At 38.2% G+C, this 14,091-nt stretch overlaps 1 protein-coding gene across 3 annotated transcripts in view; it reads right to left on the bottom strand.

The window, feature by feature from the left end:
* vari (MAGUK p55 subfamily member vari) overlaps nucleotides 1-14,091 on the bottom strand; it is a 331,137-nt gene that overhangs the window by 68,378 nt on the left and 248,668 nt on the right. For all 3 annotated transcript variants that reach the window (XM_067150876.2, XM_067150875.2, XM_067150877.2), the window contains one exon: nucleotides 6,253-6,351. In XM_067150876.2, coding sequence (XP_067006977.1) covers nucleotides 6,253-6,351 — 99 coding nt within the window. The remainder of the gene's footprint in view (nucleotides 1-6,252; nucleotides 6,352-14,091) is intronic.

The following is a 14,091-nucleotide window of genomic DNA, read 5'->3' on the forward strand; positions in this document are numbered from 1 at the left end:
ATTTCTTACATTTTGGCTATACTGTATGGGAGTACCACTTATGGACAACTGTGGTAACGCTGTTCGATTGAGCTTGCAAAGTAATTTAGGGTAACCAATAATTATTGCCTGGGATTTTGATGGGTTTAATTTTAATCCGTGATTTCTGGCCCATATATCTATGGTCATCAAGTCTTCATTCAGGTGACGTGTTTCTGAGTGTAGGTTTTCGGGTTTGCTGTGTATATATATCTGTAGGTCATCAGCGTATAAGTGGTATTTACAGTGTTTTAATCCGGAAGATATGCCATTTATATACAAAGAGAAAAACAGGGGGCCCAGTACAGATCCTTGTTGTATCCCTACGTCGACCGTACGCCAATTTGAATATTCATTGTTGTTATTAAGTACACACTGCTGGCGACCGGTGAGATAGGATCTGATCCACTGGAGTGCACTCGCGGAGAAATTTAAACTATTTAATTTGGATATAAGTATGTCCCTGTCAACAGTGTCGAAAGCTTTACTAAAGTCCAATAACGCTAGAACTGTCAGTTGTTTGTTGTCCATAGCTTGCCTTATGTCATCAGTCACATGTGTTAATGCACTGCAGGTGCTGTGTCTCGGTCTAAAGCCGGACTGGTGGATATCGAAAAGATTGTGTTGAATAAGATAGTCGGTAATTTGCTTGTGAACTATGAATTCTAAAGCTTTTGACAATATGCATAAGATGCTAATCGGCCGATAGTCACCGACGTCCTTCGCAAGTCTTATTTTCGGAAGCGGGCGAACTATGGCCATTTTCCATATTTCCGGATAAGTCCCCTGCTGCAGTGAGTAATTAAAAATATTCACCAATGGATAAATGATGTGGTGGAGAATTTTCATGAGCATTTCATGGCCTATATTATCTACGCCCCTAGCCTTGGTCTTGATGCGTTTTATTGAGTCAATCACTTCTTGCGGTGTGACGTGACTGAAGTAAAATTGATCTCTTTGTGGAGATGGCGTATTATCATATGTATTAATAGTTTTCTCCTTTACGACCGGATTAATTCCCGTTGGCGAGATGAAATGGTCGTTTAATTCATCTACGTTAACACTTAGTTCATCATTAGATTTCTGGTTATTGATACCAAAATATTTCATAGATTTCCACATCGTCGCAGGGCGTACGTCAGGTCTAATCAAGTTATGGGCGTAACGTAGTCTAGCGCTTCGAATTTTAGAGGTCGTTTTATTACGCAGTGTTTTATAAGTCTGGTGGTTCACTTCCGTTGGGTAGTGCTTGTATCGTCTATGAGCAGCGTCTCGTTTAGCCATTAAGTGGCGAATTTCGTCATTTATCCACGGCTTAGGAGCTCTGGAACCTTTTCCCGTACGCACTGGGGCGTGCCGATCGTAGAGTTGCGTTACTAGGTTATTAAATGTTGAGACCATTTCATGTAGATTATTGGCGCAATTTATCTCCATCCACGGCACGGAAAGAGCATCTTCTTCTAATTTATCTGCGTCAATTCTTCTGAGGTCCCTGAATGATAATATTTTCGACCTTGGTTTCGGAGTTTGTAATTGGTAGGACAGGTAGATTATGTCATGTCCAGATATCCCCGGGGCTGATGTCTGTCCATGTTGCAGGACTTTCGCTGAATTGTTTGTTATTATTAGATCGAGAAGGGTGTGACTGCTATTAGTGTGGTGGGTTGGTCCGAGAGGTAAAATTGTCATGTTACATGCTTCGAAAATGTTACGAAACTGTCGAGTTGAAGCTGCGGTACTGTCCAACAAATTTGTGTTGAAGTCGCCCATTACAATAACGTGTTCATAGTCTGGCAGAAGGTTTAGTATTTCAGTCTCAAGGTCGGTCAAATACCCTACTTTCGGAGGCTTGTAAACTACTCCTGGCAAGCATTTCGTTCTAGACAGTGTTATCTCTATAAACAAAAACTCTGGTTTACGTTCATACTGTGAAGGTGAATGGCTAATTACTTGAGGGTTGAGGTCTCTGGCAACATAAGCAGCCACCCCCCCACCGCCTTTCCCCTCGCGGTCATTTCGTAGAAGGACGTACCCGTCTATGTCAACAGCTGAACTGGGGCATTTGCTGCTCAGCCACATTTCAGACATAAGAATTGCATGGAACTGGCACGAAGAAAACAGGTTATGCATTTCATCCATGCGCGTTTGGGAGAGCAGAGACTGCACATTACAGTGACAAACATTAAGAGCTCTTGGAAATTGTTCCACGGTTTCCTTCAAGATAGTAGCGGCTGATATAGGACCTGGGTTTGCTGTAGCACCTATGTGAGTAAAGGGAGCGGTTAACGGAAGAGGGGAGCAAGGGGATGGAATTAAAGGAATGCGCTTAGACCTGCTGTCGTCAGAAGCATGCCCTTGTTGTGTTAAAAGGTATGCCAACTTCGGAACAGAAAATTAAAACTAAAACAGTACTAACGGGAGGACTACGGTTAAATACAATTCAAGCAATACTGATCACTGGAGAAATAAAAGACAGTGCAAAGCTAATAACAATGACAGAACACACTACAAACAGATTATACAAGGTAAATCACACAAATGAATCTAATTTTAAATTAAAGGGTTCTAACTAGTGATGTTATACTTGGAAAACAGATACCTGATATAGTAAAAGATGTGATAGGAAGTGTGTTATGGGCGATTGATGAATGGGAGGGAGGAAGAGGAGAGAGAAAGAGAGAGAGAGAGAGAGAGAGAGGAGAAAGTGAAACTTAACTGTAGTGAATTCCTACTATGAAAGCAAGGGAAGACAATATTTCGGTACTCACATTAAAAGCGAATGTAGTTCTGTACTAATGTGGTGATGTTTGCAGATTACAATCTAGGAATATCACACATGCGGTTGATACGACTCCTTGTACCATCTGCCAACTTAATTATGATATCCCCGTGATCAGTCCAAGTGTTCCTTAGTCCATGAACAGTGATGGCTGCCTTCAGAATTGCTAGACGAGTTGCAGTCAAGTCTTCTCGTATCGTGGTAGGTGTTCCTTTCAGTTGGCGCTTCCGTGTGAAAACCTCTTGCCTGGAGCGGAAGGACGTGAACTTCACAATGATGGGTCGAGGTTTTCCTGGCACCTTCGGTCCTACTCTGTGGCTCCTGTCAATGTCAGTTTTGGTTACCTTGGCGTCCAGTTTATTGCAGAGGCTCACAACAATGTCGTCTGTGTTCTCACCCTCACTTTCATCAATACCAAACAGACGTAAACTTGACCTCCTTTGGTACTGTTCCAGGGAGTCGCACTTCACCTCAACTTCTTCTTTGAGATTTTTTATTTCTCTTTCGCGGCACTCGAGTTTTTTGTTTAGGTCATTCACCAATTCAGCATTGAACTGGAGACTACGCTCAAGTTCTTTCACCACAATTTCCGTCACCTGTCTTGCCACTGCACTTACAATACTTTCCACGAAGCGTTCGGAGAGCACGGCCTCGTCCAGTACCTTTCTCACCGCCTGTTCGATTTCGTTGGCACCACTGCTGGCACTACCGCTGCTAGCTTTATTAGGATGACGGCCCATTTTTAATATTATGCTGATATACACAACGATATCGATTAAAAACTGGTCTCAACTTGAACCCTGGCACACGTTCCACAGATCTGCACTTTTACACACCACACACTGCTTCCGTTCACCTACAAAATTCGCTTAGACGGAGAGCCGATTTACTTGCGTGCTTCCATGAGCAGAGTCAGCTCCTGATATGTCCTATTAGAGTATGGTTCCAGTGTATGACACCAGGACTACTTGATACGAGAACTGGAAAAGATCCTAAGGAAAGCAGTACGATTTGTTCTGGATGATTTCCGACAAAGGAGTAGTGTTACGAAAATCTGCAAACTTTGGGCTGGAAAGTCTTGGGAGTAAGGAGACAAGGAGCCCAAATTAGCACACTGGTAACCAGGAATGAGTTCGCTGGAAAATTTATTATGTCCAATAACGGACCAACTATATTGGTATTATGTGGTATGTTTCAAGCTGTCAGTGATGAGCTGGTGTGGAATGCCATAACTAGAAGAATAAGCTTGAGTGGAGCTTTTAAAAGTAGGAAAGATCATAATATGAAGATGAAGTTGGAATTCAAAAGGGCAAATATTCATTTATAGGATGAGGTTGAAATAAATTATCAAGAGAAATGTTATATAAGTTGAAAAAACTAGTATACTTCTTCCACCTAGTCAATACATCCAAGTTTATTTAAAATTCAAAATTATAAAAACATCATATCAAAAACAACAGTAAATGTTTCAGCCTGATTAGGCCATCTTCAGCTGTATAGAAATAACTTGAACTTAAAATTAATGGGCCGATTGCAGAAACGATGACTAGTTTTAAACCTTAGACAACGTCTACCTAAACAATGTCTAAGTTGTGCACGGTCTTCCATTGCATAAACAATGTTCAGCTGGTGTTTAACTAGACATCGTTTAAAGTCTCAATAGTGGTTCAAAAATGGAGATAGAAGTATCTTTCATGCAACACTTTGCTTGCCGCAACCAATTAAATTCGTTGGTGTGTGTGCTCCGAATGCTAGTCAGCTGTTGTCTTCCTATACATTACTCAAATATGGCTAAGCATGAGCATGACTTGCCCACAGATAAGAATATCGCTTTCGGTGGAAAGGAAATTTCATAATATTATCGACACTAAAGCGACACGCCACCATACGAGGAAGTGTAGCTTTGATTATAGTGTTGTTACGGTGAGTGAAATCTAAATAGCATCGGCAAAGGAAAAATGAAACAGTAGTACTGTGTAACTGAATGAGTTGTACGGGCCATATAGATGTAGCTTGCATTCTGGAGATCATAGGTTCAAAATGCATCATCGGCAGCCCTGAAGATTGTTTTCTGTAGTTTCCCTATGTTTACACCAGGCAATTACTAGGGCTGTTATTATGGCCACGGCTCTTCTTCCCCAGTCCTTGCCTTTTCCTATCTCATAGTTGTCAAAAACCTATCTGAATTAGCGCGACGATTATCCAAAAAAAAAAAAAATCACACACAGCTAAGTGAACTAATTTCTTACAACAATGTGTTTTCAGGAAATTCTATAAACAGTTTTTCATAGTATCAAACTTATAGGTTTTAAGACCATCTTTAAAACAACTGTGTTTCAAATACTTTGTTCTATGGCTGAAGATGACCTTTAAATAGTTCGAAACTAGTCCCATTAAATGATTTAATAAACACTATTTAATTTGTATAATAATAATGTTCTTTGCTTTACATCCCACGAACTACTTTTATGGTTTTTGGAGATGCCAAGGTGCCAGAATTTAGTCCCGCATGAGTTCTTTTACATGCCAGTAATCTACCGACACGAGGCTGACGTATTTGAGCACCTTCAAATACCACCGGACTGAGCCAGGATCAAGCCTGGCAAGTTGGGATCTGAAGGCCAGCGCCTCAACCATCTGAGCCACTCAGCTTGGCAAAATCGTATTTTAAGCTGTACCGGTACCTCCCCATACATTTCAAATGAATTACTGTGATTTTGCACCAGATGATCCACAGACTTAACCTTTCTTCCCGGAATCGTCTCAACATGATTTTGTATGTTTCATGGTACATAAATTTTGATTGTGATTCACTCCTCACATTTGAGGTTAAACAGTGTTCTCTGCCATGTTTAAACATGGCCGGTTGAACATTGGTTTTCGACAGTGTCTAAGTGATAAATAACGTCTCTGCAATGCGGCAGCCATACTTAGACATTGTTTAACTGTAGACATAGTCTAAACGCAGTTTCTGCAATCGGCCCAATGTACCGTACTGAAAATTGCAAAACATGAGTAAAATGTACATTCATTTAATATATTTTTCAGATAAAATGGGTGTATGCTAAAACATCATTAGATGATAAGAGTTGCTTGATGTAGTATGATGAAGTCAGAATGAGTCTGACAATGAACAGTTTTATGTCTTATATGACAATGATAATGTACTGTAATTATAAGTTTCTTCTGTTCCTTAAAATTTGTTTCAAATAAAAATATTGAGAGCTAATTCATTAAAATTTTTGTCCCACTTCATGTAAAAACTTCTAGGATGTTAGAGTTTACAAATGTAAATTAAATAACTTTAATGCCAGCTAGACAGCTGAGTGGAAATGAACTGCCATCAGGTCATGCGCAGAGACATGATATGATGCAAACACAGAGCTGTTGAAAATTTCATATTATTATTATTATTATTATTATTATTATTGCTACTAAACCTACTGTTATATTACCTGCAGAATGTCTCCATGGTTGAAGGCTAGACCAATTTCTTTACATGGCAATAATGTGTCTTCATGGGGGTTGTAACTGAACAGTGCTCGCATGTAACACTAGGGAGAAAGAAAAATCTGATTCAACAGTCAGTAAATAATGACACTTTCCATTAAATAAAATAAGTGACTGATTAAAAAGCAGTAAACAACATGAGCTGATACTACATTATGCAAAAAAGTTGCAAAGAAAAGAACAGAAAAGGAAATCCCAAGCATATATTGTGAATAACATGCAAGATTACCTTGAAACGAAGCCACCACCAGACAGTAGAATGTAGGATCATCAGTTGTTGAATTAATGAATTGTTCAATTCATAAGAGGAGCACTAACTGCCAAGAATAAAAATAAGGAATTTGCTTCTAACATGTCACGTTAAATAACCATGCAGGATCCATTATTCTGTGAAACATGAAAATGATTTTCTCATATCATTCTTTAACCAATTTAACTAATAATTTGAACAATTAAATATATCCTTAGCTTCTGGGTACCGGCAACAAAACATTAATATTTTTTATTTTTTCAACATTTTTTTTACAGTGTATAGTTCTCCATGTTAAGAGAACAATCATTTAAAGTCACCAATCATAATTACTGTAGGTTTATCTGCCAGCTGATTTGAAAAAATTTTCTTGAGGCTGTGCAGCAGAAGTTTGGATAAACTGAACATGTTGGACTATACTGCTTTGAATCAATACCTATGTAGACAACACAGCCTTTGCCAAATTCGAAGTGTCTCATATAGATATAATATTGTATGAAGCTATGGAGTCTGTCTTTTGTGTTTTCATGTTTGTCCTAGTCTCCCCTATTCATTGCTTCCACAGCCCATATTAGACTGTCATGTTCTACCTTGTATATTCACATGTATGTAGCAGTTATTTATCCAAGTTTTTAAAATCTGAAATGAATTACGGTGGCAAAGTGTAGCATTAAGTAGTTCCTAAAGAGGACTACAGTCGCTATGCCATTGTGACTGTCAGGAGAGTCGAAGAAAATGGTATTGGCATGTTTGATGTTCAAACAGAGTAACACAATTTTGATATGGTATTTCCAAGTAGAAAACATGTAGGTACAATGAATTCTGAAGAGAGTGAAATGGAGGGTGTTCACCATGTGATTGTCTGATGAACAATTTAAATCAGATGTACTTTTATTTGCTGATGATGTTATGCTATGGGGTGAGACAGAAGCAGAAGTTCAAGCTAAACTAGAACTTTGGCAAGAAGAATTTAAAAGAAAGGTGTTGCTGAATCCCTACCATGTTTCTGTAACTTTTACCTGTGTTGGGAACCTTAAAGAATGTAGTGTATCACTGAAAGTCAGCTACACTGTCTGTACCATGGGAAGAAATTGAGATGACCTGTAGAACAATCCTTGTGAACACTTTGGCCACCATAGTTCATGCAATGCTTTGCTAAATCAGAAGTTCAAGTGTTAAAATCAGTGAATATAAAAAGGTACAGTATTAAGTGAATGAATTCAACTCAGGATACCATGTGATGATGGTGAAATTCTGAAACTTGCGTTTATACATGAAACATGTGAAGGGCACCTTAGACTGCTGTAGTCAAATCAACCTTGAATATCTACATAATCTAGTAATAAAAATTTTGCAACAATATTTTCATGTTGAAATGTGTATAATTTTTTTGACCCCTATGTAGGCTATATACTCATATTCCCCTTTATAGTTTCCTGTCTTATGATTGATAGACACACATCTGTTTGCTCCATTTCCATTACATACTCTATTATTTGTTCGCTTCCCCCCCATCATTATGATGTTAGAATATATATCACACCCCTGCAATGTATTTATTACAATGCATTATATTAATCATAATGCATAACATTTATTAATATGTTTATTTGTGTATTAATTTACCCTTTGTACTTATATTAGAAGCTGGAGGTCTCCACACTAGATCCTATATGTAATTTATTTTGTACATTAGTCAGGGAATACAGAACTATTTACAGAGCTGTTGAAACTTCATGAGACATGTCTGTGTCAACAACTCAGCCAGAAGCACGATGTCAGCATGGTAGCCACAACTCAAAAATTCTATTTCAAGGTATGGCTTTGCTGGACGACTGCACTGGAGATTAAGAGTGGTAAATCTCTATCTCTCCTGATTGGACAGCCACAGCACAAGCAGGGTACATTATGGTGAGTTGAAGGGGGAACGTGGAAGCACGTATAAGGTGTAGCTGGCCTGGTCCAGTGTTCCATTTCCATTACTGATTAAGTCACTAGTCAGTGAATATCATCATCGTTCTATTGTTGATACATGGTAGCCTAGTGCTATCGGTATTTTAGCCATACATCTTGTTGTAAGAAATCGTGTGGATTCTTTCAGACTTTCTACAGTAGGTAGAGAGGCAATATATTACCTACGGATATCAATAACTGTGTGGTCAAGGGTTAATAAGTGTGTTTCTATTTTATATTTATTGTTTGTCGATGAATTACTCATACATGGATTAAGGTTATATCAGAATATAGTTAGTTTATTCTTAAATTAATGTGAAGAATTTATTGAAGAACCTAGGTGCAGTTTCTACCCATTTAATTGCTTTCAGAGGGTTGGATAAGGCTCACAGCCGATGTACCAGTACATACCCTCAGGTATGTGCCCTGGGAGAGAAAATGATCAAGCTCTATCTAAATTTGAAGGATTTATTTTGGTGAACTCCGGTGCACAAATGAAGGACATTTCAGTTAAATATTTTATTTAGTTATTTCAAGTTCAGGCAAATTAGAATGTGTGGTGAGTATATTTCATAATAATAAAATAAAATATTGCAGTATCCTACACAAAAGTTTGGTGAAGGGCACTAAGAGCCATACAATGGGCAAATATACTCCATCTATGTTATGAAGCAAAGTAAAATAGAGATTTTTCCACCAAGAAAAATGTATAAATATTTCAACCAGCAGTGTGCAAGGGTAATAAAGTTTAACAGAATGTTCATAAGCACTGATCTTACCATGATACCACCAATGAAATCAAAATACATGGCATGCAATATTAAGTTTTATTTTACTAAACCCCTGCTAGTTTTTAATTTTCAACATTTAATTCAATTATTTATAATATTTTCATAGTGATAATGATCAAAATTAGTCTTTTAAATGCGTCACATTCTCATTTTGACAAGCAATGTCTCCTCATACGAATCAAACAGAACACTTGCGTTGTATGTACTTGAATGTATATATGGCACAAGAAGTTATAACATGAATTTCTCTGAGGCAGAGGAAGACAACAAAGATGCTAGCAAGTAATCTACTCAATACAGAGAGACTTCTTACATCCTCTTGAATTAAAAGTGGTTCACTATACGTATCCCCCTATACGTATCAGAAGGGATTGAGATCTTTCTTAGCTGAAATTTTCACAAAACTACATAAAAGGTTTTCTGGCAAAATGAGCTCAATATAACATCATAAAAATTTAATAAAACATTTTTAAAATTTCAAAATACTGTACACGACATTCTATAGTAAAATCCACAACATAATTGGTATTCCATTAAGTTAATAGTTGTATGCAATTTTTATTTCTGATTATTGTTGTATATGCATTGTATCTCATAATGAATCATTAATCAATCAGTCACCACTGATGTGCATTTAAGGTGTCACCCAGGTGTCAGATTCTCAATCAAAGTTACCGAAAACCTCAAAACACTGACTTTCTATAATCTGAATTTAAAGATAGACCAAAATGTTTAGGACATAATTTGCTTAGAATGGCCTAATCTACCACCAGTTATTATGGGTAGGCTGGTGGGTTCAAGAAGGGAATTCAGACTTGAGGTCAACAGTGCCAAGACAGAAGTCAAGACTGTAGAGAGAGAGAGAGAGAACAACAATCTACCACATATGAAGAACGTTGCCGGATTTAAAGTAGTAGAGGAATTTGTCTACCTAGGAGCCTGGATCTCAAATAATGTTGGGGGAAGGCAGTGGGGAGCAGCTCAGAAGGGATAAGGAGATGCCTTGCAATGGCCTACAGAGAAATTGCCAACCTCAGCAAGATATGGAAGGGTAGGACTATCACAAAGAGCACAAAACTTATGTTGGTGAATGTGTAACGTTCCAGACGTTACAGTGTAATTATGTTAATTTTATTATGTGTAATTAATTCAGGAATTTAACGTCATGATATTTATTTTGGTATGTAATTGTATTATAATTCATGTTTAATCATTTGCTCACTATCATTTCATTACTTTGTAACTACGACTTGTAAACGAGGGCTGAATATTCTAATATTCACTTAGATTCTTGCGACATTTGTTTAAAATTAACTTGCAGTAGATTTCAGTTATCTTGCCACATCACCGAGGAGGAAGGGAGGACAAATTTAGACACCAAGTTCTGAGAAATGCGAGCACGTGTTCACGCGTCCTAACGTAAGCTACCGTATTTCGACCAGAATTATTCGAACTGATCAACGCCTATATTTTCAAAGGAGCGTCATGTTGCCATGGATACTGATTGAAAGGACGAATAGAAGAACAGTTGATATCTTGTGTGGGACCCATCTACTCTAAAATCTAGAGTGGGGAGAGAAGTGTCATCTGATTGGACCACGTGTAAGCGACCTGTAATTAGCGCGAGAGAAGGTTATAAAAGGGCGTGTTGGAGCTCGTGGCTTCACTTACTTACACTTATTCTGTTTCTTATTCGCTCTCTACATTATTCTACGAGTTATTCTACAGCTTCTACTTGATTTTCTACTTGATTCTTCGTCTCGATACTTAGAAATTCTGAATGAGGGGTGTATAGCCACTCTTATCAGGAAGTACGTACAGCACGGCTATAAGACCGGTTTGAACCAGTCTAAGTCAATAGATAGTTTTAATCTAGATAGAAATGAAACTTCAGAGAACATTTTCAGTAAAGTTGGAAGGATTCTTAATTGAGTATCCTCTCCATATAACCCAAGGTGGTTCTTCTAACTATGACTTAGGGCTTATCTCCAATATATGGGATAGAGCATAATAGGGAGTGTTAGTTTTGAAGTCATCTTCCAATTAGTGGTGGGTGCAATTGGCAAGGCAGGAATGGTACTGAGCTGCAGATGAAGAGATCTCAAAGACGAACGGTGATGTTCCCGCTACAAGGAGGGAAGCTTTCCAAGGACCAGCAGAACAAGACGACATGGTGAGCAAGCGAGTTAAAGATATTGCAAGTTTTCGCGAAGTAGAGTCATTCAATTTTTTATTAAATTCATTTTCTATTTTAAATTCAGTTCTCGTTAAACCGTCGTCATTTATATTAAATATAATAAATAGTATTTTTCTAGTTTACTTTAATCAATTTGCCTTAATTAGCCTTTTAATTTCTAATTCTCCTGCTTAATGATTAGTGCACTATCACCTCACCCCTGTGATAAGAGTCTGTCCAAGCTTGATTATAAATTTTATCTTTAAGTCCTCAACTTAAAGATTGGCGCCCTTTACTTGCTTGGTTGCATTTCTCATTTGATGATTGTTCTCCGAGAGGGGAAGTCACATAAATGCCGCTCCAACGTGTGGCGAGAAAATCATTAAGTACGGAGCAGTTAATAACAGTAACAATATCAGAATTCGTATTATGGGCAAAATTTGGATATCCACGTTTCATTAAGAGTGTTTGATTGTGGGAAGGGTCATGGCTGATCAGACGAAAGAGGAGAGGATGTTGCGCAGTGGACGGGCGATAAAAGGCAATAATGTATTGAGTTCAGAGGAAGAGTTGTGTAGTCTAGTAGAGGAAATTGAAGATAGAAGTGTAAGTAGTATGGAGAGTGAAGGCAAGCAGAAAGAAGTCAGTATGGAGTCAGATGATAGTAGGATGGGGGGCGAAGCGGAAGTAAACACTAACAATAAAAGTAATAATAATGATCAGTTAATGGGAATGATGCAGTTAATGTTAAGTAAGATAGAGGACAGTAAATCTGAAATAAAAAATGAATTGGAACAAATTAAAACAGATGTAGAACAAACTAAATCTGAGCTTAAAAGTGAATTAGAACAAACTAAATCTGAACTTAAAGAACAGTTAGAACAAACTAAAGCTGAATTAAGCAGGGAGATGAGGGAAAATAAGGAGGAAGCGAATCGGAGAATGGACGAACACAGTAGGCAGTTACGCGATCTGGTGGTAAAAAATGAACATTTTAATAAGCGATTAGAGGACCAGAAAAGCGAATATGTACGACAAGGGAAAGAGGTAGAAGAAATGTTTGCGGAACAGAGAAGTGAATTCCTGGAATTAATGGGGAAGGAAAACAACTCTACTAGGGAGGAAGTAATGAGGCACGTCACTAGTATGGATAAGAGAGTTGAGACTCAAAGAGGGGAAATACGGGTATTTAAAGACCACGTCCAACAAGAGATTGACACGGTAAAGCTTAGAATAGAAGATGAGACCCGGGCAAGGGAAGAAAGGTTTGCGATAGCTGAAGAGAATAAGATTGAAATTAGGACATTGAAAGAGAAGCAGGTTAACTTGGAGAGCGAAATTGATAGGAGAGACAAAGATGTAGAATGCCGGATGGAGAAAGCAGAAAATAAGTTAAAACAGGTGGCAAAGGATAAACAGGTTTTCACGGGAAGGCAATGTCTAGGAAATAGCTACATTAGGGAAATTGAACTACCTAAATTTAATGGGAAACAAACAAACCTGCTAGATTTCCTTAAGATGATAGAGAAACGGTTTGAAAAGCGTCTAGAGGAAGGGTCTATGGACTGGGAAGACGTTATGGAAAATATTGACCATGCTTTTGTAGGAGAAACTCGATCTTGGTTCATGGTATATAGGCAGACGATGACGAACCTGAAAGAATTCAGAAATAAATTTAGAGAGAAATTCTGGAATGAAGCGATACAAGCTAGGGAGAGAGAAAGGGTGGTATTTGGGAGGTACAAACAGCATGAGGGAGTTACTATGACCGAGTACTTCCTGGCACATGTCATGATTTGTCAGAACTTAGATGGTATAACCGAGGGGTCTGATGTAGTAAGACTACTTTTGAGACATTTTCCGGACAGGGTGAGAGAAGCGGCCTGTATGCAAAAAGTTGGAACTATTCAGGAGATGGAGAACCTACTAGGCAGTTTTGATGCGTTAGGTAACCTTAGAAGTAGAACGGAGAATATTCAGAACTTTAGTCATCACAACGGAATGAGACATAACGGTAGTACACAGAATCACGAAGCTCGCAATCAGTTCAGACCTCAGCAGAACAGCAGGAGCGGAGCAGCTGAATATAGGACAGGAAATTCCCAACGGAGGCCAGAGCAATGTACTAATGAGTCCAACGTCAATACACAAAGGGAACCTTTAAACTAACGAGAGGCTGTAATGTTAGGTCAGAATTCCAGCCTAGTAAGAAGGTAGCGAAGTGTCTTGCCATGAAAGTGTTACCATATGACCTCGATGTTAGAGACGATTTGTTGTATGAACCCGAGCAGAATAATGGAGATTCAAGTAATAAAGTAGTCAATCCCGTTGTTAAATTGAAAGTCTGGGGGGCGTGGGTTAAAGTTTTGATTGATTCTGGTAGCCAAATATCATGTATTAGTTCTCAGTGGTATGAGTCATTAGTGAAACAGGGTATTCAGTTGGAGGAAATGCCTGTTAAGTCTACTTTCATCATTACGGCTGTTGGAAAGAGGTCTAAGCAAATTTGTAAACAAGTAGCTGTCCCGATCTGTATTAATAATTTTATTAGCGTTCAGATATGTTTGGTAATTCCACATTTAATATTTGATCTTATCTTGGGATCTGACTGGTT

Source organism: Anabrus simplex, chromosome 7 (genome assembly GCF_040414725.1).
Source record: "Anabrus simplex isolate iqAnaSimp1 chromosome 7, ASM4041472v1, whole genome shotgun sequence".
NCBI lineage: Eukaryota > Metazoa > Arthropoda > Insecta > Orthoptera > Tettigoniidae > Anabrus > Anabrus simplex.